The 27,295-nt window shown below is 49.0% G+C and overlaps 2 protein-coding genes across 3 annotated transcripts in view; both read left to right on the plus strand.

Moving 5' to 3' along the window:
• The window catches only part of LOC125428885 (zinc finger protein 271-like), a 1,035,007-nt gene that overhangs the window by 106,569 nt on the left and 901,143 nt on the right, over positions 1–27,295 (plus strand). The gene's annotated exons all lie outside the window — the stretch shown is intronic.
• Positions 1–27,295, plus strand: part of AGPAT1 (1-acylglycerol-3-phosphate O-acyltransferase 1) — a 76,222-nt gene that overhangs the window by 19,450 nt on the left and 29,477 nt on the right. The window contains exon 1 of one of the 2 annotated variants that reach the window (XM_048489479.1): positions 18,741–18,847. The exons of the other annotated variant lie outside the window; for it this stretch is intronic. Within the exon in view, the coding sequence (XP_048345436.1) occupies positions 18,766–18,847 (82 nt within the window). The 5' untranslated portion in view covers positions 18,741–18,765. Of the gene's footprint in view, positions 1–18,740; positions 18,848–27,295 lie in introns of those variants that run through there. 2 annotated transcript variants of the gene reach the window in all.

The following is a 27,295-nucleotide window of genomic DNA, read 5'->3' on the forward strand; positions in this document are numbered from 1 at the left end:
ATACTCGTGTATAAGTCGACCTGCATATAAGTCGAGGCACCTAATTTTGCCACAAAAACTGGGAAAACATATTGACTCGCGTATAAGTCGAGGGTGGGAAATGCAGCATCAATTGAGGCATCAGTAGGTTAAATGTTTTTGAATATTTATTTCAAAGAAAAACAGTAAACTGGCTCTGTAAGTGGAAAAGAGGGTCAACAAGAACAATATGGTATCAACAATAACTTTAAAAGTACAAAAACCTTAGCTCAGCCAGCAACCAAGCTAAAACACAAGAGTTAAAATCCTTCAAAACCGGATTCCTCATCATCATCTGTATGTCCAAATGTAACCCAACTTAGATATTATCAAATGTAACCCAACTTAGAGGGATATTATCAGAAATGAAAAATCTACTATTAGCTTCCATTGTAAACAATGGGGGATGGGGCATCCCCTTTGGGGGTCAATAACCTTGGATCCCCTGACCCAAACTTCACCAAACCCGGCTGGTATCATAAAGAGACTCTCCTGATGAGACCAGCCAGGTTTGGTGAAGTTTGGTTCAGAGGGTCCAATGTTATGGACCCTCAAAAGGGTAGCCCCATCTACTAATAGCTCCCATTGAAAACAATGGGGAATGGGGGCACCTCCTTTGGGGGTCCATAACTTTGGACCCCCTGAACCAAACTTTACCAAACTTGGCTGGTATCATCAGGAGAGTCTTCTGAGGGTACCCTGAAGTTTTGGTGCCTCTAGCATAAAAACTGCGCCCCCTGCTGGCCGGCAAAGTAAACACACACACACAAATTTAATGACCCGCATATAAGTCGAGGGGAGCTTTTTCAGCATTAAAAATGTGCTGAAAAATTCGACTTATACATGAGTATATACGGTAGATGGAAAAACGACTTACGTGTGCAGATGGCTTGTCAAGGTCTCTCCCACCCTGCTTTCCTCCAGATTCTTGATGATAATACAGACGTCTTTTTATGACTGCCCCAAATTTTTGAGGCATCACAGTAGAATTTGGTAGAACTTTCTCAGGTACTTCCAGATAGGGGGCTGGAATCTAGCAAAGAAATACCTCTGATTCTACACCCATCTAAATCAGCTTGAATTTGCTGGTAATCAACCTACTTCGAAGGCTCTAATAACAAAGAATGTTAATATCTTCAAATGAAAGCAACAGTGTATGTATTTTAAAATTAAATCAGGAGTGATTAGAGTCGCCCATAATGCTATGTTAAGTTACATATGATAATGGTTTGCTTGTTGCAAGAACCGTGGCTCACCAAAAACATTTCGCGTAACATCTCGTGACGCTTCCTTAATGTAAACAAACTCCCAGAAGCGATGAAGTTAAAAACACATTTTTCTATTCACTTGCTAAAGGGACGGTGAGTGGGTGGGAATTGTGACTCTTGACATATATCAAGTTCAGCCAATTGGCAGAAGCTCAGTTGTTGTTTTTTGTTTCTTCTCAAGTTATTCGTGGCCTTGGACCAGCATACCTACGGGACCGTCTCTCCCTATATCGCCCTGCTAGGCCCCTCCGCTCCTCGGAGGCGGACCTTCTGGTGATCCCTGGCCCCAAAGTGATCCGGCTGGCCTCCACAAGGGCCAGGGCTTTTACGGCCCTGGCCCCTACCTGGTGGAACAGGCTCCCAAGTGAGATCAGGGCCCTGCGGGACATACAGAGTTTCCGCAGGGCCTGTAAAACGGACCTGTTCCGCCAGGCATTTGGCCAGCCGGGATAACATCTCACTTCTGTGGAAAAACTGGCCTCCTGTGGGGGGTAGGAATGGGGAAGGGGAAACAATTTTAATCGCCATCTCAACTTTGAATTTTATAATTTGTATATGGTTTTAACTGGGATTGGGGGTGAATTGGATTTTAATTGTTTATATGTATGATGGACACCGCCCTGAGCCCTTCGGGGAAGGGCGGTATAGAAATTTAATAAAATTAAAATAAAATAATAAATAAATAAATAAAGAAGCAAGAATATTAGTACAACGAATGTAAGTAAGATAACCCGTTTCCTATTTTTTGAGAGGTCTCTTTTCTGAAGAATAGAAAATATTTTTTTTAAAAAAAAATGTGACTCATCTCGCCCTTCACGCAGAGGTGTACTGGCAATAAATGGTGCCTGGGGCAACTTCCCCCGTGCGCCCCCTATCTTTGGGGGGTGGCAGGTGGCAGCAACCGGCGTCGGGCCCAAACCTGCTTCAGATCCTTTGAGGGCCGACCCTCGGGAAGCTCCTGGCCCGGCTGTTGTTGCCCCCCCTTGATCAGAGGCCTTGCCTGCCTCACTCGAGGGTCTTGAGCCAGGCAGGTTTGGCCTCCGATTGAGGTGGGGGGAGCAGCCGGCAGCAGCTGGTGCCAGGCCAGGAGTCTTCTGCACGCCCGTTGAGGGGCTCCCCTTGGCAGGCTCCTGGCTCGGTGCTGGCCCACTTGCATCAAAGGCCACACCTGCCTCGCTGGAGGCCCCCCGATGGAGGTGGGGGGCGGCAGGCGAGGTATCTTCTCTGGCAGCCATGCCTCCTTCTCCCTGCTGCGCTCGCGCTGCTCCACCATCAACAGCCTCTGCTGGTGCCGGAACTGAGGAGCAACCAGGGACGGGCTGGCTCCAGGAGGGGCCCCAATGCCACCTTGGTCCACCCTGCAGGCTGCTGCTGCCTATAGTCCAGTGGTGGCGAACCTTTGGCACTCCAGATGTTCTGGACTACAATTCCCAATTGGCCATGCTGACAGGGGCTGATGGGAATTGTGGTCCAGAACATCTGGAGTGCCAAAGGTTCGCCACCACGGCTATAGCCCCTTGCAGCGGCCTGAGGGGCTGGGAAGACAGCCGGTGAGCGGGCGGCCCATGGACGGACGGCTCAGGCTGAGGGGGAGGGTGCAGCTGGGGGAAGGAGGGGGCGTGGGGGTGCCCCTCACGTGACTGAATGGGCTACACCCGGAGATATGTAACACCACGTGTCCCCTGCCATCATGTCTATGGCTTATGTTCTCTTATGTCAGGTGCCATTTTCAGGGGGGAAATGTTACCAAATTATGACATTGAAAAATTATCTTCAAAACAATATTTAACATAGTAGCTATGTCTCTATGCTGACACTTTCTTGGCAGTTCATCTTTTTAAATTGTTTTTTCCTCCCAATTTGCTTCTAGCCTGGGGACTATTTTTACAAGGAGTGTTTCAGGTTGCTAAATAGCGCAGCCCTGCATGGAGTTATATCCTCCTCAGTCACTGAAGAGTGTTTCTTTTGCTGTTTTTAATATCTTTTTGTGATTTTTAAATTTTTTAAAAATGAGCTTTGTTCTGTGCTTAATGATTTTTATCATGTTCTACTTAGCCTGGTCTCTAGAGACAGTTTATAAATTTGCTAAATAAATAAATAACCCTTAGGTTCTCTCTATTGTTAAACGGGCACAGATCTGCTAACAACTTCTGGTTGCAGCAGAAGAAGGAGCAGCAGTGGCATAGGAGGTTAAGAGCTCGTGTATCTAATCTAAAGGAACTGGGTTTGATTCCCAGCTCTGCCGCCTGAGCTGTGGAGGCTTATCTGGGGGATTCAGATTAGCCTGTACACTCCCACACACGCCAGCTGGGTGACCTTGGGCTAGTCACAGCTTCTCGGAGCTCTCTCAGCCCCACCTGCCTCACAAGGTGTTTGTTGTGAGGGGGGAAGGGCAAGGAGATTGTAAGCCCCTTTGAGTCTCCTACAGGAGAGAAAGGGGGGGGGATATAAATCTTCTTCTTTGCATTCAGAGCAGCCTCATTTGGCTTGTCAGATTGAGCAGGGGCCTATCTAGCGAAGTGCCGCTTTGGCGAGAACTTGACGTGTGCTTGCCTGCCTCCTTTTGTGACATCTTGTAAGGAATTGTTCCAGCTCAGCTGGAAGCCACCCGTCTTGAGAGGGAACAATTGCTGAACCGGTTGCTGAGCCGGCTCCAGTAGACGCAGTGGCGTAAAATCACACTAGTGCCAGGTCCCTAAGATGAGCATGGAGCCTCCACTTCTTTCTTATGGTGCACCTGAGAAGGTCCAGCACTTGGTGCACAGCTAAGGAGACAGATGGAGTGCTGTGCCCGAGAACCTCCTCCACATCCTGGGCCTTGCCCTGCACCGCCCCCCCCCCCTTTATGGTCCACAAAAGCTGCTATTAGGATTGGCTGTGTGTATCATCACCGCTGCCACCAAGTTGCTGGATAGCCTTCGGCGCATCATTCATGACCTGAATTTCCCTCTTGCAAAATGGCAGAAGTCATGCCCTACCTGGCTGAGGGACGCGTAAATCAAGTGTGCCAAGGCTCTCAAGTTGACCCTACAGCATAGAATTTCACTCAGTGGAAGGGCCACCTACAGATATCCAATTTGGAGGCTAGAATAAAAGGCTAGTTTGCGGGCAGTTGGCTTAGAACTGTGCATTTTTTTTCTGCGCTTAAGGGAGCTCATCCCCACCCCCCAAATCTTTGCCTCTAAGATACTGAAGAAGAGAAGAAGAAGAGTTTGGATTTATATCCCCCCTTTATCTCCTGCAGGAGACTCAAAGGGGCTGACAATCTCCTTGCCCTTCCCCCCTCACAACAAACACCCTGTGAGGTAGGTGGGGCTGAGAGAGCTCCGAGAAGCTGTGACTAGCCCAAGGTCACCCAGCTGGCGTGTGTGGGAGTGCACGGGCTAATCTGAATTCCCCAGATAAGCCTCCACAGCTCAGGCGGCAGAGCTGGGAATCAAACCCGGTTCCTCCAGATTAGATACTTGAGCTCTTAACCTCCTACGCCACTGCTGCTCCTGCTGCTGGACTAGCATCTATCTGTTCTAATGTAGACCAACAGAGCTGCCTTCTGAACCTATCTTTCCAAAAAGCACCACGTTTAGCACAGGAGTGTGCAAAGTGAATAGGCCTCGTAACTCCTGTGCTTCCCTCTGCCCCTCCCCCAATAAATCAGCCGTCCATGTGCTGCACAAACATTGCCCTATACCCGTGGCGGCGAACCTATGGCACTCCAGATGTTCATGGACTACAATTCCCATCAGCCCCTGCCAGCATGGCCAATTGGGGTGATGGGAATTGTAGTCCATGAACATCAGGAGCACCATAGGTTCGCCACCACGGCCCTATACTTTGTAGGCTAAGGTGGACAGTGGGAGTCGACAGTGTTTTTTCGGGAAGCAGCCTGTTACATATTTGAGTGGAAATCCTAATACCTGGGAAAGGAGCTTTGACTCCTGAAAGCTCCCCCCCCCCCCCCATTCTTGTTGGTCTTTAAGGTGCTACTGGAATTTCACTATTGCTATTACAGGGTTTTTGTAGGGGGTGGGGTCAGTGGTGGGATTTAGCTGGTTCGCACCTCTTCGGCAAAACCGGTTGTTAAAATGGTGCTTGTAAACAACCAGTTGTTAAATTATTTGAATCCCACCACTGGGTGGGGTGGAGTTAATCCTGGCTTGCCAATGATTTTTTTTGGGGGGGGGGGATTTTGATCTGTGGGCTTCTGATTCAGAATAAATAAACAACAACCTTTTCTCTGTTAGACAGAATGCACAAGGGTGTGCGTGTGTTTGTGTGTGTGTGTTGAGGCCCAGAACTCAGTATTTTGGTGGGAGAGGGCCTTAGCCATTTCTCGTAGAATTGCTGCACGGGATTGGAGTGCATGGAAAAACATGCATCGCTGGTGCGGTGTGGCGCGTGTGTTGTTCCTACGCGCCCCTATAATGTTTTCCGCTTCCGTGGGCAGAGCACTTCAGGCAATGCTGTGAGCAGAAGGTGATGCCAGGGCAACATCACGCTGCCTACTTTCTGTGTGGAATTTCCCAATCGCCTGAGGCAACGGCGTTTTCCATTTTATAAGGTGTCCACCCCCCCTGCCCTTAAACTCTGCTCTCTATTATTTTTCATCGTCTATTAATTGAGGAAATTAGGGCGTGCCTGGGTAGAGAGGTGCACGCAAACCAGAACAAGCGCTCCGCGTCAGGATTTAAGATGATAGCCCGCATTGCATGTTGCAGGCTGTTAAAACAAGAAGCCAGGTTGAGGGAAAACTCCGTGTCCAGCCCTGTGGGGAGGTCTCTTTACTTTAAAAAAAAAGTTGGCAAGGAACTATTATAGGTGCAGAAAGGAGACATACATCCACCAGAGCATGCAGCCGTAAAAGGCCTCATAGCCCTTGTGCTTCCCTCTGCCCCTCCCCCAATAAATCAGCATTCCTTCCATGTGTACAGGTTGCTACTAGCAATCTGCTACTAGCAATGTGCTGTCCAAACAAACAAACAAACAAACATGGCCTATTCCAGCGATGGCGAACCTTTTCGAGACCGAGTGCCCAAATTGCAGCCCAAAACCCACTTATTTATCGCAAAGTGCCAACACGGTAATTTGACCTGAATACTGAAGTTTTTGTTTAGAAAAAACGGTTGGCTCCGAGTCGTGCGTTACTCAGGAGTAAGCTTGATGGTAATTTTATGACTTTGCTTTGAAGCAACTGTTCAACTCTTCCAACGGGTGAGTCACGACCCTAGGACGGTTTCCTCAGAAGCAAGCCCCATTGCCAGCAAACGAGCTTACTCCCAGGTAAAGGATTGCACTTTAGTTTAACAGCACTCAACAGGGTTACCTACACTGCTTCCCCAAAACTAGGTCTTAGGTTTAATGCTAATAATCAAGCAGCCCAGGCCAGCCTAGATGTATGGAGGGGGCACTCTGTTTGCGCATGCCCACAGAGAGGGCTCTGAGTGCCACCTCTGGCACCCGTGCCATAGGTTCGCCAGCACTGGCCTAATCTTTGTAGGCTAAGTTGGACAATGCATATGCTTATGCTTAATGAGGTCAAGGAGTCCCGCATTCTTAAAATGTTTTGCATTGAGCAAATTTTATTACAACATATGGAAGCCTTCTGAGTCAGACAGTACTTGATTGGCATCCGCTCTTTCCCCATCTCCTGTTGTCAGAGAATTTGAGACTCTCTACCGGGGGCAAAGCGCAGTGCCCTGTCTCTGAGCTTCCGTCCCTTCCCACCCTTTACCCCAAGCCTTCGTGTGTGTTTCCCGTGGCCTTGGTGGTTCTGTACTATTCTGCTCCTTCCAAGCAAACGCCATGGCCGACTTGACAGGTGCCTGCCCTGCCCTTCTGCCCACACTCCCAATACATGCTGCTTTTTCTCTCTCCACCACCTTCTGGTCATGTGAAGCTGCCCTAGGCCAGTGGTGGCGAACCTATGGCACAGGTGCCAGAGGTGGCACTCAGAGCCCTCTCTGTGGGCACGCATGCACAGAGTTCGTCATGGGGGGGGCGAAAATTGCCCCCACACACACACACATATAGGCTGGCCTGGGTCACTGGGCACGACATGTAGGTAACCCTGTTAAGTGCTGTTAAACCCCACTGATTTTCATGGGAAGCACAATCCTTTACCTGGGAGTAAGCTCAGTTGCTGGCAATGGGGCTTGCTTCTAAACCCTCGTAGGGTCGTGATTCACCCATTCGAAGCGTTGCACGGTTGCTTCAAAGCAAAGCCACCGACTACCACCAAGCTTACTCCCAAGTAACGCGCGCCTCGGAGCCAACCGTTTTTTTTCTAAACTAAAACCTCAGTATTCAGGTTAAATTGCCGTGTTGGCACTTTGCGATAAATAAGTGGGTTTTGGGTTGCAGTTTGGGCACTCGGTCTCGAAAAGGTTCGCCATCACTGTCCTAGGCCATTGGTCCATTTCGGTCAGGAGTCCCCAACCTCCAGGAGTCCCCAACCTTTTTGAGCACGTGGGCACCTTTGGAACATCAAGAGTTGAGAGCACCTCCCCAAACGGTTGCCACGGGGAGGCGGAGCCAAAACAGGATGTCTCCCTCACGTCAACTCCCGGGAAAAAGGAAATCCTGCAGGGGGAATGGAACTGCACATTGACTAAGAAAAGCCCAGTTTTTAACCCGTTCTCCTGATCCAACTTTTTGTTTGATAGAGGACAACCAGTGGCGAGCTCTGAGTCTCAGGCCTTGCCTGCTTTCTGCAAAACCCAGTGAGCACCAAGGGAGGTCCTGGTAAGCACCATATTGCCCACCGGCCTCAAATTGGGTGGAGCCTGGTCTACTCAGACTGGCAGTGTCTCTCTAGTCTTTCAGTGGGAGGTCTGTCACGTGTTCGACTACCTGAGCAGCAGTGGCATAGTGGTGTACTCTAATCTGCAGGTCTGCTCTAATAGAGCAGGTATACTCTAATCTGGAGGAACCAAGAAGAAGAAGAAGAAGAAGAGGAGGAGGAGGAGGAGTTTCGATTTATATCCCCCTTTCTCTCCTGTAGGAGACTCAAAGGGGCTTACAATCTCCTTGCCCTTCCCCCCTCACAACAAATACCCTGTGAGGTAGGTGGGGCCGAGAGAGCTACGAGAAGCTGTGACTAGCCCAAGGTCATCCAGCTGGCGTGTGTGGGAGTGCACAGGCTAATCTGAATTCCCCAGATAAGCCTCCACAGCTCAGGCGGCAGAGCAGAGATTCAAACCCTTTTCCTCCAGATTAGATACACGAGCTCTTAACCTCCTACTCCACTGCTGTTTGATTCCCTGTTCTGCCACTTGAACCGTGGAGGCTTATCTGGGGAATTCAGATTAGCCTGTGCACTCGCACACATGCCAGCTGGGTGACCTTGGGCTTGTCACAGTTCTTCTGAGCTCTCTCAGCCCCACCTACCTCACAGGGTGCTTGTAGTGAGGAGGGGAAGGGAAAGGAGTTTGTAAGCCCCTTTGAGTCTCCTATAGGAGAGAAAGGGGCGGGGCATATAAATCCAACTCTTCTTCTTGATGCTTAACTGGGAATGCTGAGTTTTGAACTGTAGATCTGCACAATACCAAGCAGGTGTTCTACCACTGAGCTACAGCCCTGTGTGGGCCCTGGGAGAAGTAGGTGCCAAGGCACTGCTGCTCCACCAGCCGGAGGCAGCCTGAGATGGGGAGGCAGGAGGGCTTTAATAGGCTCGCAGAGCAGCAGGCACCTAGGCTGGGCTGCTGGGGCTTGCTCTTGGGTCCAGGGAAGACGGGTGGGGTGGGGGTGGGGGATGGAACATCACCCACCTATGGGTGAGCAGGACTGCTTGCTGATTGGCGGAGGGTTCGTCGTCACGACATTCCATCCCTTCGCCATTTATTGGTTAGGATTGTTATATGCCATTGTGGAGGACGGGCAGCCTACAAATCAAATAAATAAACGCTCCACCTGTATTTATTTATTTTTATGTGGAGCTCCTATTGCGTTATCCTAGTTTGATAGGTGTGTCCTGGTTTGATCGCTGTTTTTTTTTCTTCAACTGTAAAGCCACCGAAGCAACTAGGACTTGCCGATTGGCGGAGGGTTCATCTTCATGACGTTCCATCCCTTTGCCATTTATTCGTTAGGATTGTTATAAGCCATTGTGGGTGACGGGCAGCCTATAAATCAAATAAACGCTCCACTTCTATTTATTTATTTTTATGTGGAGCTCGTATTGCGTTATCCTAGTTTAGTGGTGGCAAATCTTTGGCACTCCAGATGTTGTGGACTACAATTCCCATCAGCCTACAATTCCCATCAGCCCAATTGGCCATGCTGGCAGGGGCTGTTGGGAATTGTAGTCCATAACTTCTGGAGTGCCAAAGGTTCGCCACCACGGTCCGCTGTTTTTTTTTCAACTGTAAAGCCACCGAAGCAACTAGGACTTGCCGATTGGCGGAGGGTTCGTCGTCACGACATTCCATCCCTTTGCCATTTATTGGTTAGGATTGTTATAAGCTATTGTGGAGGACGGGCAGCCTATAAATCAAAGAAACGCTCCACCTGTATTTATTTATTTTTATGTGGAGCTCCTATTGCATTATCCTCGTTTAATGGGTCTGTCCTCCCACTGGTTTGATCACTGGTTTTAAAGCCACTGAAGCAACTAGGACTTTTCGTTAACGAATTCCATAAATCTAATTCTGTATTCTGTGGAAGGTTAACCTGATTTCCATAAGTCATTTCAGGATAAGCTGATATAGCCATTTCTGTTTCTCTACTTTGTCACATGTTGTTGTCTACTTGTCACTTCCGTTGCTGTTGTCAGCTCTTCCATTAATGTCATATTCCATTCATACGCCATTCACAGATGTTGACATGCAATTAAGTATAGAGAACCACTAAGATGTTATAAGCCATAAGTAGTTAAGGTGTTGAACTAGGATCTGGGAGACCCAGGTTTGAAGCCCCACTCTGCCATGAAAGTCCGCTGGGTGGCCTCGGTCTAGCCCAGCGGTTCTCAACCTGGGGGTCGCGACCCCTTTGGGGGTCGAACAACCCTTTCACAGGGGTCGCCTAAGACTCTCTGCATCAGTGTTCTCCATCTGTAAAATGGATAAATGTTAGGGTTGGGGGTCACCACAACATGAGGAACTGTATGAAAGGGTCACGGCATTAGGAAGGTTGAGAACCACTGGTCTAGTCCTTCTTCTGACCTACCTCAGAGGGCTCCTGTTTTGCCATTTTATCAACACAGCGATGTTGTAATTACTCTGGGTCCCTACCGTAAACCCAAGCAAGGCACAAACTTCTCAATTACATCAGAAAATGCATCTGTTTTGAAGGGAAGGGGCTGTGGCTCAGTGGCAGATCGTCCGCTTGGCATGTAGAAGGTCCCAGGTTCTAACCCCAGCACCTCTAGATTGAAAGGATTGGATAGAAAGTGATGTGAAAGATCTCTTCCTGAGACCTTGGAAAGATGCTGCCAGTCAGAGCATTTCTTTAATTCATTTTGTCCCCCATCTTTCTCCCCAATGGGGAACCAAAACAGCTGGCATAATTCTCTTCTCCTCCAACAACCTTGTGAGGTAGGTTTGACTGAAAGTGAAGGACCGGCTTCAAGCCAGCCTCCATGGCTCAGTGGGGTTTTGAACATGAGTCTCCTAGATCAGTGGTGGCGAACCTATGGCACTCCAGATATTCATGGACAACAATTCCCATCAGCCCCTGGCAGCATGGCCAATTGGTCATGCTGGCAGGGGCTGATGGGAATTGTAGTCCATGAACATCTGGAGTGTCATAGGTTTGCCTCCACTATCTTAGATCTTACTCAAAACCCTACACCAGTGACGGCGAACCTTTTCGAGACCGAGTGCCCAAATTGCAAGCCAAAACTCACTTATTTATCGCAAAGTGCCAACGCGGCAATTTAACCTGAATACTGAGGTTTTAGTTTAGACAAAACGATTTGCTCCGGGGCGCGCATTACTCGGGAGTAAGCTTGATGAAGCAACCGTGCAACGCTTCGAACGGGTGAATCACGACCCTAGGAGAGTTTACTCAGAAACGCCAGCCTAGATGTGTGTGCGTGGGAGGCGATTTTCCGCTCCCCCCACATGATGAACTCTGTGTGTGCGTGCCCAGAGAGAGGGCTCTGAGTGCCACCTCTGGCACGCGTGCCGTAGGTTCGCCACCGCTGCCCTACACCTCACTGGCTCTCAGAGTAGACAGCATTGATCTCGACAGACCACTGGTCTGGTTTAGTATTTGGTTTGTGTGGCACGAAATGAAGATGGGTGCAAAAAACAAGTAAAATATTCGCTGGCTGGTGTTTTTTTGTTTTGTTTTTGCAAGGGAGGATCAAAATAATATTCTAATTGAACCATCCAGCTTGTGAAGTTTGATCTTGACACGCACGGTAATGATATTACTTGTGTGTGGCAAGAGCTCTTTTTAAATGCATTCTGAACCTAATCCCTATCCATTTTAATATCCCCGTTGCAGCCTCTCCAGAAATTGTTTTTGCTGTTGATGACACCAGGTTTTTGCAGGTGTGTCCTTCCTGAGTGTGACCAACCCTATATCCTGAGCCCAGTGCTAGGAAGAGGGGGGGGGGGAGGTTACTCTGGGCTCTTGAAATATGCATTTTCTTTTTCAAGCCAAGATCTGAATTGTCAGCCCCACTAGTCTCGGGCTACTGTCAGGAATATGATCCAACAGGTTTGACCAGGCTGCCAGTGGGGCTGAGACCGTGCATTACCCTTGCGGAGTCACCTATTAGCATTAACATACTAACACAAACACATAACGACCTGCCTGAAGCTTTGCATTTCTGCCAAGTCTCTGCCTTTTTCATTAAGTGCCTTTGGAAATGGGGCCAGGAAAGCCAGGGCAGGAGAACGGAAGCCAGGCTTCCTGGCTGTCTCCTGTGCTTCCTGTTACCTTTGAAATCTCCTCATAGGGAAGACTAACCAAGTCAGCAGCGACCACCAGTGGGCACGATTAGATGCTAGGGACCACAAAAGGGCTGGCAGTAATACAGGAGTCTTCTATGGACTCTCGGCCTCTCCTTCCAGATTTGGAGCCACTTATCAGAATGCACGTTGCAATTTTTAACATGCGACTTTGACTCAGTCATACACAGGGATGGCGCTAGTGATTCTGGGGGGAAGTCCAGGATGGGGCCTCAGAATTTACCCCACTCAGGGCAGAGCAAGGAGTGACTCTCATCCCGTGTGAAGTGGGCTGGAGCCATCGCTGGAAGCCGCTGGCCCAGCTTCAAACAGGGAAGATGCGCGTAGCAGCAAGAGCTTGCTGTTCTTCTTTTTCCCCCTTGACAAATGGGCAGGGCAACGGGCGGTCAGGACTCCACTCGAGTATGATACCCAGGCCAGCTGCCCCTGCGGCCCATTGACTAAGATTGTTCCTGGTCACATATTGGATGTGAGGGAACGGATTTCTCTAGCATGGAGGATCTCTAGTTTGGATCAGGACAACAGCAACCCACACAGCTCTGGAGGGGTGCTGTTTTGTATATGTAGCCTGTAAACACATTCCCAGGTTCCCTATGGGGCAGATAACACATTTCAGAGCTGATTTGGGTCAGGAAAATGGCATGGAAGGGGGGTTCAGAAGTCCCTTTCCCCGCTTTGCTGTGGTCCCTGTGAAGATCAGGGTCTTTAAAATGATGTGTAAATAGAGGTACCATGATATAAAGTTGAACTGGTGTGGTTTCCACCCCAACCCCCTGCCTGACAGACTTAACCTGAGTAGCGTCTGAATAGAATGAAAGTTTGCAGCTGTGAAGGAAATGGAAAAAGAATACTGGTAGTAGCTTTTATTTTATCCCAGAGATAGGGGAATAATGTAGTTCAGAAAAGAGAACAGTATTTCCAATTATGAAAACAGTATTGCTGGTCCCATTCATTTATAAGGCTACATTTGACAATTTAGGAGTCTAGTTAGCAGCCCAGGTGAGCGTTAACCTTCCTGTCATAGTCCTCCAATCTGATTCTCTGCTTGAGAAATGAGGTTCCCTCGTTTGGCTACGCATGACTGTCTCCATGTTACAAAGACATTACATGTTAAAAGATGTTGATATGTAACACTTTGAAAGCTGTAACGTGTATTTTGGGCTTCAGAATTGACAGGACCAGAAACTTTGGGGTTCCTCAGCGAGGGTCTAGGACCGTGGTCTACAATTCCCATTGGCCACGCTGGCAGGGGCTGATGGGAATTGTAGTCCATAACATCTGGAGTGCCAAAGGTTCGCCACCACTGGTCTAGGGAGTTACTCATGTAACTCAACTGCCAAGGTGGTCAAAACTGGAAATGGCATGACATATCTGACCATATGCCCAGCATCTTAGTTTTACATTCAGTCAGTCAACCATTATGGGCACAAATCAAGGACAAAACTTTGAGGACATTTTCTAGCCTGTGGTCTCAGATCCTTATCATTATAAGGAGAAATATAGCAACCGAGCTGGTCATGTTCATTACAAGGAGAACCTGAGGGATCATTTACTTCATGTAAACCAAATTCCCTGAGGGAGAATCAACAAACATCAGGGGAGCTTTTAACTCCCTGGTTGCTTCTAATCATTTCTTTGGCTGGGTTGTGAAACCAGCTGAGGGGAAAATGCGGTAGAAAGGAATTGGTGGGCATGCAGCAAATTTAATTAGTCTCCTATCAGATGGTTCTCCCTTACAACTATATCCCCCCCCCCCCCCCAATTCTGCATTGTCACTACGGATGCAGGTTTGACAACATACACTGGCTTTGTGAACACAGAGTTCTGCCCAAATACCCTGCCAGGAACTTAATGGGAGCTGGTGGAAGTTCCTTTCTTGTCCTTAGGACTCTTTGGGCCCCTCTGCACTGTAGGATTCGACCTTAGTTCGATGTAGGTCCGACCCGGGTACTCCACACAGCCGTAGCGTTCGACTCGTATCTGTCTCGGCTCCCCGGCCCCCTCTCACCATTAAATTTTTGAGCTCGACTGGGAGGTACAACTTCCTGGCAAACTCGGGTTGCACTCCATCTGAAGCCAGCGGAGTGCGGAATCACCCTCGCCTCGACTCTGCCAGCCAGCCAATCACAGTGCAGTATTTTCGGCCATGCGCAGAATGGGAGACTCGTGGTGGCAGCAAGAAGCGCGCCTTTAAAAAAATCCTCCTACGTCGGTAAACGAAAAAAAGGGGACGCACACTCACGTTTCCCGCCATAGAACGGCAGCCAATCAGGAATGAGGAGCGGAAGACGCGAGGAGGTAATCCCACCCTCTGAACTCGGCTCCGGAGACACCAGTCAGCTGCTGTGCGGAGTAACAGAGGAGTTGAGCTCAGGTAACGATTTCCGAAGACACGAGTCGAACCCTAGTTGCCTCTGCTGTGCGGAGGGGCCCTTTGGGCAGGGAAGTGGCTCAATGCTTGACCATTGGGTTTGCTTGCAGGAAGTCCCAGGTTCGGGCCTTGCACCCCCAACTAAAAGGAAGCAGATGGTAAGTGGTGTGAAACATTTCTTGCAGAGACTCCAGAATTCTGCTTCCAGTCAGAGGGCCCCAGGGGGTCCATGATGTGTCGTCCGCTGACCCTTTTTCTGGGGCACGTGAAGTATTTTTGGAAAGTGGACAGTGCCAGATGGGGATTTTGCCCATGAAGTCTGTTTCTTGGCCACTGGAGATCTGATGTCGTGTGCAGACTTCTAAAAACATTTCTTGGGCAGCAGCTGCCCAAATGCATTCGGTGATATTTTGTCAGAATTACTCAATGGCAGTCCTTTTGTCAGAATTACAAATGTGCCCACAGGCTGGAAAATTTGAGGAACCCTGGACTGAGACGGTCAATTAGTGGCTCAGCTTGAACTGAGATAGTTTCATCAAGGTGGATTCCGCATAAGCCAAAAACAGTGGTGTGAAAACGGTGTAAAATGGTTTAAAACGGTATAAAAGGGTTTATACGCTGTTTTCACACCACTGTGTTTGGCCCATGCGGAATCTGCCCAACCGAAAACAGAAGTCTCTCTGGTGGCACCCTGAAAACTGACAATGCTTATTCCAGTTTTTATGAGTCAGAACTTACTTCTTTAGGCATTATAAAGAATAAATTGAATTCCACGTTTTTATAGAGAAAATTGCAGAAGGGGGAGTGAGGGAGGAATTGGGGCAGAGAAAGAGTTGGTGTGAATGCTGTTGAAAAGTCTCTGGGTGTGATTGTCTAAAAGATTTGGTTGTTACAAATGATGGACAATGAGAAAGGTTGTTGTTGTTGTTGTTGTTGTTTATAAACCGCCCTCCCCCGGAGGGCTCAGGGCGGTGAACAAACAAATAGATAGATCACAATAAAATCAATAATATCGAGATTTAAATAATCATTAAATAATGGCTCTATATATATATTAAAACCAACCCCATTAAAATGCAGCGTTCTAACATCAAATATATATATCGATGGTGTCCTACTAATAAATCCCCTGAAAAGAAAAGAGTGGGAGGGGAGGAGGGACGGCAGGGTCCACAGATGTTGTAGAAAAAGGGGAGGGGGGGCCATCAGCGGCCGGACTCCCCAAAGGCCCGGTGGAACAGCTCTGTCTTGCAGGCCCTGCGAAAATCATTAAGATCCCGCAGTAGCTGGAGGCAGAGCGTTCCACCAGGCTGGGGCCAGAGCTGTAAAAGCTCTGGCCCGGGTGGAGGCCAGCCGCATCATTGAGGGGCCAGGGATCACCAGTAAGTTGGCCTCTGCTGAACGCAGAGGCCGATTTGGGGCGTATGGGGCAAGACGGTCCACTTGAGTCTGAGAGGTCCCAGGCCGCGCAAGGCCTTAAAGGTCAATACCAACACCTTGAAAATGATTCTAGTCTGTCTTATGGGATACAAAACCCCCCAAAGTGTAATTAAGCAGCATCTATATAATCAAGGAAGAAGCAGCCTGAAGCGTAAGAGAATCAACTGACATCAGTAAAGGGTTATAGTACGTTATAAAATGTTAAGAACCGAAAGTGATTCCTATTGAGTGGTTACAAACAACTAAGGAACTCCAGGTATCTGTTTAAGTCAGAACAAGAGGCAGAGTTTAGTTTCTTGATGAGCACCTATTCAGCACTTTGGCGATCCCGTACTAGTTAAAGATAGCACAGTTAACATTGTTTGGACACAGGTATTACCTGAAACCCTGTTATTATGTCATCAGCCCAGAGTCTTCTCTAGGAGTAGATTTATTGCTTTTTTAAATGCAGAAACAACCTCTATAGCAGTGATGGCGAAACTTTTTCAGACCGAGTGCCCAAACTGCAACCCAAAACCCATTTATTTATCGCAAAGTGCCAACACGGCAATTTAACCGGAATACTGAGGTTTTAGTTTAGAAAAACGGTTGGCTCCGAGGCGTGCGTTACTCAGGAGTAAGCTTGGTGGTAGTCAGTGGCTTTGCTTTGAAGCAACCGTGCATCTCTTCCAAAGGGGGAATCACGACCCTAGGAGGGTTTACTTAGAAGCAAGCCCCATTGCCAGCAACCGAGATTACTCCAAGGTAAAGAATTGCACTTTTGTTCTTTGCATGAAAATCAGTGGGGTTTAACAGCGCTTAACAGGGTTACCTACACTGCTTCCCCAAAACTTGGTCTTAGGTTGAATGCTAATAATCAAGCCCAGCAGCCAAGGCCAGCCTAGATGTGGGGGCCCCACTCTGTTTGCACATGCCCACAAAGAGGGCTCTGAGTGCCACCTCTGGCACCCGTGCCATAGGTTCGCCACCACTGCTCTATAGTATGTGGATGGTGTGTTAGTCTGTGCTGGAAAGCATAGTTCTTGATTGCCAACTTCCAAACTGTTGGTTGCGGTCACCATTTTTATAAAAGGGGCACTATTATGCCAGTACACTTCTGTGAATTTGAGGTGGTCAGGTGATACACTGCAAGCTGGCTACAAATGGGGGAAAAAATAACAGTATAATTCTGCTAATATCTTTTTAAGAGAGCGGGAAGTAGGTCAGCAACCGAACCCTGCGTGTGAAAAGTTAGGAGGAAATTATTTCAGAAAGTACAATATCATGTGTAGGAATTTGTGGAGTTGTTGGTTTCTGGAGCAGCAGTGATTGGATTGTGGAGAATATTCCCAGCGTAGAACCACCCTAAAAGAATGAGTTGTGATCTAAGTGTTGAAATCTCACTTTCAGCCACTAAGTTAAGTACCCTTTGGCAGACGGTTTGCTCTTTCAGTCTCTGCCCCACCCCATCTACATTCTGGGGGATGATAATACTAACCTACAATGCAGGATGGTTATCACAAAGATAGCTTTAAATACTTCCAGGTTCTCTCTTTCTCTCTCACTAAGTATGTCTGTGTGTGTATTCCAAATGGAGGCGATATCGCGGTATTTAATTTTTTTTTTAAATTCTGTCCTGCCTTTCTGATAACATGCAAAGCAGGTTTCCACGAGGTACAAATGAATTTGAACCGAAGCCAGTAGAAACAGTTGAAAAATAGTAATTTAAAAATAGCAGATGTTAATTAAAAGTAATCCGGGACAATTCGTAATTATACAGCAGCAAACCTAAAACAGTAGCTAGGACACGGTGCAGCGAAGCCTCAGAGGTTTGAAGGAACTCGTAAGAAAAACAGAGTCGATACCTAGATTTTTAAAAAACAGATCGATCAGCTGCCTTGTGGAAACAGTCTGAGTTTATAAAAGAAAGTTGCTTCGGTACAAAATGCAATGCTTAATAATGTACACAGTCATTCTGAACTTAATAACTACCACTTCTTGAGCAAGGGTTGCGGCTGACTTGCGGCAACCCCATGGGAGAAGTGGTTTGTCGTTGTCTACCTCTGCATATCATGTGTCATAGAGATAAAAATGATAACCCAGCTACACAAAAGGTGATTCAGTTTATAAAAAAAATAAGGTGTGTTGCAGTAATACGAACAAGACAGACTTCACGTACAAAACCTAATGCCAGCGATCAGAAAACAGTCGTACAGTGATGTGTCGTTAGTGTCAAGGTCAGTGCTGAGACATTAACAAAACGGGCCAAAAATAGGTTCAAAAATCTGTAGGGTTTTTTGGGGGGGGGGATCATAAGACATCGTGAAACATACCCGGAATGCAGAGAATTCAACAGTTTCTAAATTCTTCTGCAAATTCTTTTCTGCGATCCCAAGCACAAGGAAAAACTCTCTTCGGCGAAGCGAAAACCATCTGCTGCCATTTGAAAAAGTCTCTGTCCACCCCCACCCCCGCACCTTCTTTTTGTTTCTCCCACCCACGACTTCCTTTCTCTTGCCGACCTGGGTCTTGCTCAGGCAAGCCTTCCTGTTCTGGGTTGCGCAAGCTCTTCCATCCCGATTTACATCAGTCTGCCTCCTCCGGGAAGGCTGCAGAGGCCAGAGCATCTTCCCAGCGCCAGAGGCTGTGTCCAGAGGGAGAGATTCTTGCGTTTCCTGATGCCATCTCTCGGTATCTAGCCCTGCCCCCAGTAGAGCCACCGGCCAATGGCTCTGCCTGCTTCTGCCGAGACTGCCTTTTGAAAGGAAGAGCTGCCATGCACTCTCTAGCTCCCGGGTCACTTCTCGCTGATGTTAGACCAGCCCTGCTGGGTTCCATCGCCCAGGCTCCCAGGTTGGGTGAGTAACAGCTTCTCTCTGGACATGGAGTTAGCAGCCACATTGCTGAAGCAAACCTGTGGCATTGCTGCTGCTTCTTCTTCCTCTCTCTCGTTCTCGTTCTCTCTCTCTCTCTCTCTCTCTGTCAGTGGGCAGGTAAAAACACTCCTCTACAAATTTCTTGTGCCGTTACTTTTGTAAAGGTTGTGTTAGGTGTATCTCTGCCACTGGCTTTTGTGTTGGGGTTTTGTGATGTTGTCGCTGTCATGGCACTGTGGTTTCAGTAATGCTTGATACCTCTCTCTCTCTCTCTCTCTCTCTCTCTCTCTCCATTTCAAGATTTCTTGGAAGGGAGGAACTTGGTCCTTTGTACCCTGTCTGTTTGAGCTCTCCCCTTGTCCCAGGATGCAGTCCCAGGTGTAATAGTTCACTCGTGAATTGGTCTGCACCGAGTCCTGCTTTGCTTTTTTGCGAGCCTTGTTGTGGTGTGTGATCATCTGGTTGTAGGTTTTAGGACTTGTGGCTGTCCATTACTTAGTTTCTAGAAGCACAGAGGCTGGGTTTCTCTAGGTCATCTGGGATACTACCATCATATGCTCTGGAGTTCCTTTGCTTATCATCTCCTGCCGTGTGCTCCCTTGTTAACTATCAGATTTCTTGAACAGGAAGAGGAATCCTATTAGATAAGTATTAGCAAGAGAGAATCTTCAGCTATAGCGCACAATGCAGGTGCAACCCTCAGCTTCTATACGCCGCTAGCTTTTCTTGCATATTGTTGCTTCAGAACTGCAGTCTTAAGTTTCAGAGTTTCAACTTTTATATCTTGGGTGACTTGGTGTTAGTTCAGGAGGGAAAGTTTCCCTTTTTCAAATCCAAATAGTGCATGTAATTGTTGTTTATCTCTGTTCTGCCTTTCTATAATCAACCGGCACCCGAGGCAATTCAAGGAAAGCAACGAACACAGAGGGGGAAAGTTGCCAAAAGACAAATTGACAAGTAACAGAAAGATGACAAACTCAAAGCAAAATCAAGCAGCAGCCTGTAAAAATGTCACCGGCCAAGATGAAAATTCAGTCAAAGCGGCAATGGAGTAATACCCAGTCGGCCGAGTTCAATAATCCAGATTAAGGGAACAAGGCGTCAGTTCTTGAAAGAACTTTGGAGATGGTCAAGTTGTCCTGAAAACTTTGTGGGACAGTTCTGAGAAGGGTGCCAAAATAAGGGTGAGGCCGTGTCCCCTGCGTTGATGGGAATGGACTTGGGGGTCACAATGCATCTTGGGACTCTCTGTGTTTTGCTTCGGAGTCCAGGCCAAGTCAGTTGTGCCCAGTGACGTGCCACAGAGCTTGCTTCTACATATAAGAGTCTGCCCCTGCTCTGACATTCACAGCGAGACCCCTACCTGTGTGTGCCTATGTTGACAGAAGCCAGGGTTGGCAAATAAACAGGACAGAGCCTTTTCGGTTGTGGTACCCCTTTCCCTTGCAAGCTTGTTTGCTTCTTTGAAAGACCTTCTATACTTCCTTTGTTTTGGATAAGCTTTCAAGCTGGCTTACGGAGGAGCAAGAGCAGACGTAACCTTGCACGATAAACCCCAAAGCAGCAATTTCAGAACCATCCTGTGCACACTAAACAATTTAGAAACAAGACAGTCTTCTCGCCTTTCAGTTGCAATGCCCACAGGTGCTTGAAGTGCTGCTTTGAGCTGCTTCGGAACGGCTTCCGTTCCACAACCTGGGAGCAGCCACGGTAGATGCCCAAAGACAGGGCAGCAGCCGATCTGACTAAAAACCAGTGCGATTCACCAAAAGACCCTGTTGGGATGACCGTGTGGATCTTTGTGCAGAGCAAAAACCCTTTACAGGTTTAGGGCTCAAGTTGTGATGGACTTTTAATAGGTACCACCATGGGTTTGGTCACTTTTCTTCCTCAGCTCGCCTTACTTCACGTGGTGGCTGTGGGGACAAAATGGAGAAGAGGGGACCCGTTCCTTGACCCATGCTGACAAGTAGGGTAGATACGCTCTTGTTTCCTAATTTGCATTGCTGGTTTTATCATGTTTCAATATTGACTGCTTTTCTTTTCGTTTCTGATTTTTCCGTCATGCTGTTGGTTCTGTGCTTTAGGTTTTAGATTTGGGGTGTGTGCTGTTTCAGTAGTAAAGCCAAAAGGTGGGCAGGCAGCAGGAATGCCTGCAATAATCTCTTGTGATGGTCTTCAAGTCAATTCTGTTGGAATTAGTGTATCTAATCTGGAGGAACCGGGTTTGATTCCCAGCTCTGCCACCTGAGCTGTGGAGGCTTATCTGGGGAATTCAGATTAGCCTGTGCACTCCCACACACGCCAGCTGGGTGACCTTGGGCTAGTCACAGCTTCTCGGAGCTCTCTCAGCCCCACCTACCTCACAGGGTGTTTGTTGTGAGGGGGGAAGGGCAAGGAGATTGTAAGCCCCTTTGAGTCTCCTGCAGGAGAGAAAGGGGGGGATTTAAATCCAAACTCTTCCTCTAAAGCATATCCAGCTTTTCTCCTTATAAGGGGACTCACAGGCCCCTTCCGCACATGCAGGATAATGCACTTTCAGTCCACTTCAATGCACTTTGCAGCTGGGCAGAATAGCAAAATCCACTTGCAAACGCTTGTGAAAGTGGGTTGAAAGTGCATTATTCTGCGTGCACGGAAGGGGCCTATATAGTTATTTTCTTAAGTCTGAGCTAAGTATTTTGTTGTTGGGGTGCTGTGTGGTTTCCGGGGTGTATGGCCGTGTTCTAGCAGCATTCTCTCCTGACGTTTCGCCTGCATCTGTGGCTGGCATCTTCAGAGGATGCCAGCCACAGATGCTGAAAGCCCAACATCAGGAAAATCACTACTAGAGTCAGGAGTAGGAACCTCGCCGGCTCTCCAGATGTTTCAGGAACTACAATTCCCATCCCAATCTCTGTCAGCATGGCAGGGTAATTGGCCATGCTTTGGTAGAAACTGATAGGAATGCTGTAGTTCCTGAATTTCTGGGGACGTTGACGCAGGTTCCCTACCCCTATGCTTCATTGTATTACATACAGCCCAGAAACCACACCGCACCCCAGTGATTCCGGTCGTGAAAGCCTTTGACAATACATATTTTGTTGTTCACGGACATATATGTTGTAACCAAGGGGAGACATAAAACAAATCCTGATTGCCCCCCCCCCTCCCCCCGGAACACTTCTTGCAACTGCAAGATTGACTTGAGATCTTGTATTGTCGAAGGCTTTCACGGCCGGAATCACTTGGGTGCTGTGTGGTTTCCGGGCTGTATGGCCGTGTTCTAGCAGCATTCTCTCCTGACGTTTCGCCTGCGTCTGTGGCTGGCATCTTCAGAGGCTGGCATCCTCTGAAGATGCCAGCCACAGATGCAGGCGACAAGCGTCAGAAAGAGAAGAATACTACTGAAGTCACTGGCCATACCGCTCTAGGCTTCCACACAACCTGTTTGAGATCTTATTGCTGGAGTCCTTCATTGGGGAGGGAAATACGCTGTGTCCCTACTGAGGAACATTTTCATCTCTTCTGAATCTGTTCTGAAGTTGACCTCTGGCGTGGATGCTGCATGTCCCCTGTCTGATAGAATTTTGGGCGGCCCATCTCTAAAGATTTAAGATTATGGAACGTTCTAAAAGAGTTTGTTCATGTGATAGGACTACAGTTGAAACACTTGACCATTCTGTTTCTATGCCCTAAATACAATAAGATACGCATGAAATACATGAATTCAATTTTCTTGAAATGTTCTCAGTGGCATGAGTGTTATAAGATACCCAATCTCCTGAACAGCTCTGATGTGCTCTTTTGTGAAACTGTGGCAAATTTTATCCTGGAAATTAGTAATTTTAGCAATTTTAACTGTATTTCTTAACCTTGTTTTGTTTTAAAACTTTGTCCCGTTTTATATGCCAATAAAGGCTTGTGTTGTAGATTAAAAAAAAAATTTGTGCGTTGCCAGGTCTGACATCAGTAGGATTCTTAAGTTAGGAGTTTTGCATGTCGCTAAGAGCCAGCGTGTTACATAGTAGTTGGAGATCATTAGACGAGCCCTGGTGAGTCCCAGGATCAAATCCCTGTTTGCTATGAAAACTCACCAGGAGATGCTGAGTCAGTTATTCACTCAGCCTAATCTGCCTCCATAGCCGTGGTGGCGAACCTTTGGCACTCCAGATGTTATGGACTACAATCCCCATCAGCCCCTGCCAGCATGGCCAATTGGCCATGCTGGCAGGGGCTGATGGGGATTGTAGTCCATAACATCTGGAGTGCCAAAGGTTCGCCACCACTGCTCCATAGGGTTGTTGAAAATAAAATTTGAGGAAGCGGGAAAGTAACACGTATATGGCTCTGAGCTTGTGGGAGGAAGACTGGGATACAAATACAATGACTCCATCTTGGTGGAGTTCCCAGGGTCATAGAGTTGGACGGGGCCATACAGGCAGGAGGGCACTTTGCTTTCCGGTTACACTCGTGCAGGCTGGGAGCTATGGGTTTCTTGGGAAGTGGGTCGTCTGAGGGAGAATCTGAGCAATGGCACACTCCCTTCTCTGAGGGATAGCTTCCTTGTCACGACACTACCGGTCTTCTCCTGCCAGGCACAGTTACAGGAGAATGTGGTGGGCGTGATGTCCAAAGACGGAGGATCCCCAACCTTGTGGAGCCTCTGGGCATGTTGGGGATATTGAGAAAAGACGGTGGTCCAGTCACAAAATGGCTTCCTTAGGGGGGGCGTTGCAGTACGCTGAGGTACTCATCCTCCTATAATGGAGATGGCTGTTTCCGAGTGGATGCCTCTTACAAATTCAGTCATGACGCCTCCTGCAGCCATCTTGGCAAGCGCTGAAATAGGGACCACTGTTTCAGGACTCATTCACTCAGTTTTTTTCTCTCACGGGGACCGCAAAGTGGTTTACAACACCATTCTCCTCTTCTCTGTTTTGCCTTCCGACAACGCTGCGAGTGAGGCTGGTTAGCCTGTGAGGGAAGAAGAATAAGAAGTGTAGTCGACCCACGTGGTCAGCGCAAGAACGAGACGAGACGCGGAGATAACATCTGGTGGAGATCGCCAGCAGCGGGAGCGCGGAGGTCCGTGTTCCTAGCGAATCTCCCGCGTGCTGGTTCCTGACACCTTTTATTATGATTCTAATGGGGGCGTGTAGAGGGGCGGGACGGGAGAGTCCGGGAGAGCGGGAGAGCGGGAGATCATCATGTGATGCATGATCTCACCTGGCTGCTACGTGCGGAGAAGAGCGTAAGCGTCTGGGCCTAATCCTCACCTGGGGGCAGATAATTGTCCCTTTGTGTCTGGGACGCCCGGTGACTGAGCCAGATAGTTCATGACCCGTGACTCATGTCTGGGGTTGAGGAGTGGGGGGTGCTGGTCGCGACCAGAAGGCGTCGTAGAGGTCCGTTGGTGTGCCAACTTGTTTCTACCGCAGGTGCTGCCTGGGTCAGCAGTGCATTACTACATCTCCTCCTTTTTTACACTTTAGAAGGGGACCCCGAAATGCTAGGGGTGGTGATTTACAAAGGGGACGGCTTGTCCTCCCTCCGCGCCGTCTAGGTCAAGCTTCGACCGAAGCTGCTTTGTGTAACATTAGAACTTTAGTTTGCGGGTAAGTGCAGGGAAATTCGAGGGAGGCTTCTTACACACGTTACAGGCAATATTGGACACACACTGAGCGAAACAAGATCCGATAACGAGGCATACAATTAAACCAATGCAGAGCTGCACAATAGCACTCAACCATCCTCCCGGCAGCCAGCTCCAGAGGGGCTGAACGCACCAATGGGGCAAAACATCATATTTCAGATTTCAGATACAACTTCTTGCAGCTCACGTACTTTCATATGAATCAATTGGGAATTGTCAGAGAGGTTAAAAGCAACACATATTATGTACATTTTCACAACCTTGGTGATGCAACAACAGCAAGTAATCCAATAGCTGACACGATTATCTAAGGTCGCTTGGCGAAGTTCCTGCTGCTCGGAGTCCGGGGCATCCAGAAGCCCGGTGGAGGTAGAGAGTTGATAGACTCCCCATAAGGCGCAGGCCAGCCCGACCCGATAGTCTTTAAGCGTTATGCTAGGAGTATGGCCGAGTCCGGGGGACTCCCCACTAAAGGAAGTCGCAAGCGGGAGACAAACTCCGCTTTGGAGAGAGGCTGCACCGCGTCGCTCCGACAGGAGGATCCCGAAAGGCAGAGCCGAGCGGCTGGCGCCGGGCGTCCGAGACTCCTGGGGTGGGAGAGCCTGGGAGTAGGACGATGGTGAGGCGACTGAGGGCAACAAAGAGTCCCGGCGAGAGAGCTCCCGAGGCGGGAATGCTTAATTTAAACGTTTCCTCTCCCCTCAAGAGGTCCAGAACCAGCCCCCCCCCCCGGGAGCAGGATGTTTTCCGAACACGGGGGGAATGTCACTCCATGTGTGTGCAGTTCCAATTGGCGAGGAGCCGCATTAACGATGGGCCCGGGTCGGTTCCCGTTTCGCTGCGCCCGGTGATCGCGGGCGCCAGGTGTTGGGTTCGTGGTTAGCGACATTGGGTCTTGGTGACAAAGGGAGAGAGCGCCAGCCGGAGGGTTTTGGACGAGCCCGGGTCCCCAGTCGGGCGCTCATAGAGTACCTGATGGATGAGGAAAGACATCTTCATGAAGGGGCTTAACCCAGACTCCGCTAGGAAGTCTCCGGGCGCTTTGCAGGCGGGGAGCAGGCAGGAGCTTAGCAAAGCTCCCGACTCCTAGGTACTGGCCCAGGCAAAAGGACAGAGGCGTTGGCAGTGGCGCTTAATTGCTCCCCAGATGTTGGTCTGGTAAAAGCTTCGTCAGGGGGGGTGGCCCGATCGCCCGTTGGCAGAGGGAGTGCAGCCAGAGCAGGCAAAGGATTATGAGTGGCCGCTGAGTTGGCAGTGATGATTGCAAAGAGAGCGGCACAGAGGTTCTCGGAGTGTCTCAGGAGGTGGCCTTGCTGGGCGCTTGGCAGCTCTTGAAGCTTGGCTGGCGGTAAAGCGCCTGACTTCTCCCCCCCCCCAGGTCATTCCGGGTCTTTGGGCGTTGGCGGCCATGGGCGTTCCTGTTAAGCAGAACCCGCTGGGGCGGGATCACTTTAGAGAGAATGAAGTTCCATCTCCGGGATGGGAGTTGGTTTCACTCCTGGCGCCATTCCATGGGGCACAGGCCTGTCATGGCGAAGTCGGAGTCCACAGGGACCCTGTAGGAGAAGAAAGGACTGAAACACACCTTCCCCAGGTTATGGGAGGGTCAGGTCCCGCCCAGGCTCGGTTCCTAGAGCGGATGGCGGAGAATCAAAGAATCCCGAAGTTTTGTTTGAGGGGTTGGGGTTTAGAAGTTTTAATATAAGAAGGCTTGTTTTGCAGCCTGCGTGAAAGAAGGTTGCTTTAATGCAATCCCTACTGGGGGCCGCCTACTCCTCTTTCTTTAATTGTTTGACAGGGAGGGCAGGAGGTAGAAGCGACCCTGGTGGGAATTGGCTTCAGAAGCGTCATCAGGGTGCGTCAAGGCGAGGAGTCCGAGCCTCGAGGGGGGGGAGAGGGACAGGCCCGGGTCCTGGGGGATTGTGGGTATGCATGCTTAATCAGCAACACAAAAGGGGCTTTGGAAGCGCCTTTGGCACAGGAGGGATGGGTACATCGAGAGGGGAATGAAGCAATCCAGGCGATTAGAGGCAGCAGATTCCTGCGCACACAAAAAAAAAAGCTGGGGGGGGTTTTCTTTGCAAAGGGAGTTGCACTTACCATTGGACCTTGGTGGCTAATGCAGGAAGGCTGGAGTGGCCTTGAGAATTTGTGATCGAATTATCTTTGGGGAGATGTCAGCCGCCCGAAACCACTCCTTAAGGAGGCGGTTATTCGGCCAAGCGTCTTCTAGAAGTGATGATGGTGCTATATAATTACCACTTGACCACTGGTGCGGCAGCCTCCTTTTTAAACTGGGGCCTGTATCCTGGCAGTGCTGCGGTATCAGGACGGGCCCAGATTTTAATCCAGGGAGGGCCAGTCAGCCAATTGGCCCTCCCGCCTTTACTGGTCGAAAAACAGAAGGAGAAGAGAAGGGGAGAGGGAAACAGCTTCCTTACGGAAATTAGAAAGTGAATTTCGGAAGGCACAATTGGGATCAGTGATCTGTGATGGCTTTACCCATCCCAGACCAAAGTCGTTTTGACCTGACTCATGAGGTCCCTTCCCCAGAGATTGACATGGATGTCTAAAACGATGGGGCGGACTGTGAGCTGCCGCTCAAGTCCTGGGCTGTTGACCGTGAGCGGGCGGATGCTCCGTCTCGCGGTTTGTCTCCCCCCCACCCCCCAGATGTGCGGGCAAGCCTGCGTCGGCCACTGGTCGGACCCTTTCGGCTGCTCTGATGACGGTAACATCAGCGCCGGTGTCCACCAGGCCCTTGAACATACATCCTTCTATGGCGAAGCTCCAGG

The sequence above is a fragment of the Sphaerodactylus townsendi genome, linkage group LG03 (genome assembly GCF_021028975.2).
Source record: "Sphaerodactylus townsendi isolate TG3544 linkage group LG03, MPM_Stown_v2.3, whole genome shotgun sequence".
Lineage (NCBI taxonomy): Eukaryota > Metazoa > Chordata > Lepidosauria > Squamata > Sphaerodactylidae > Sphaerodactylus > Sphaerodactylus townsendi.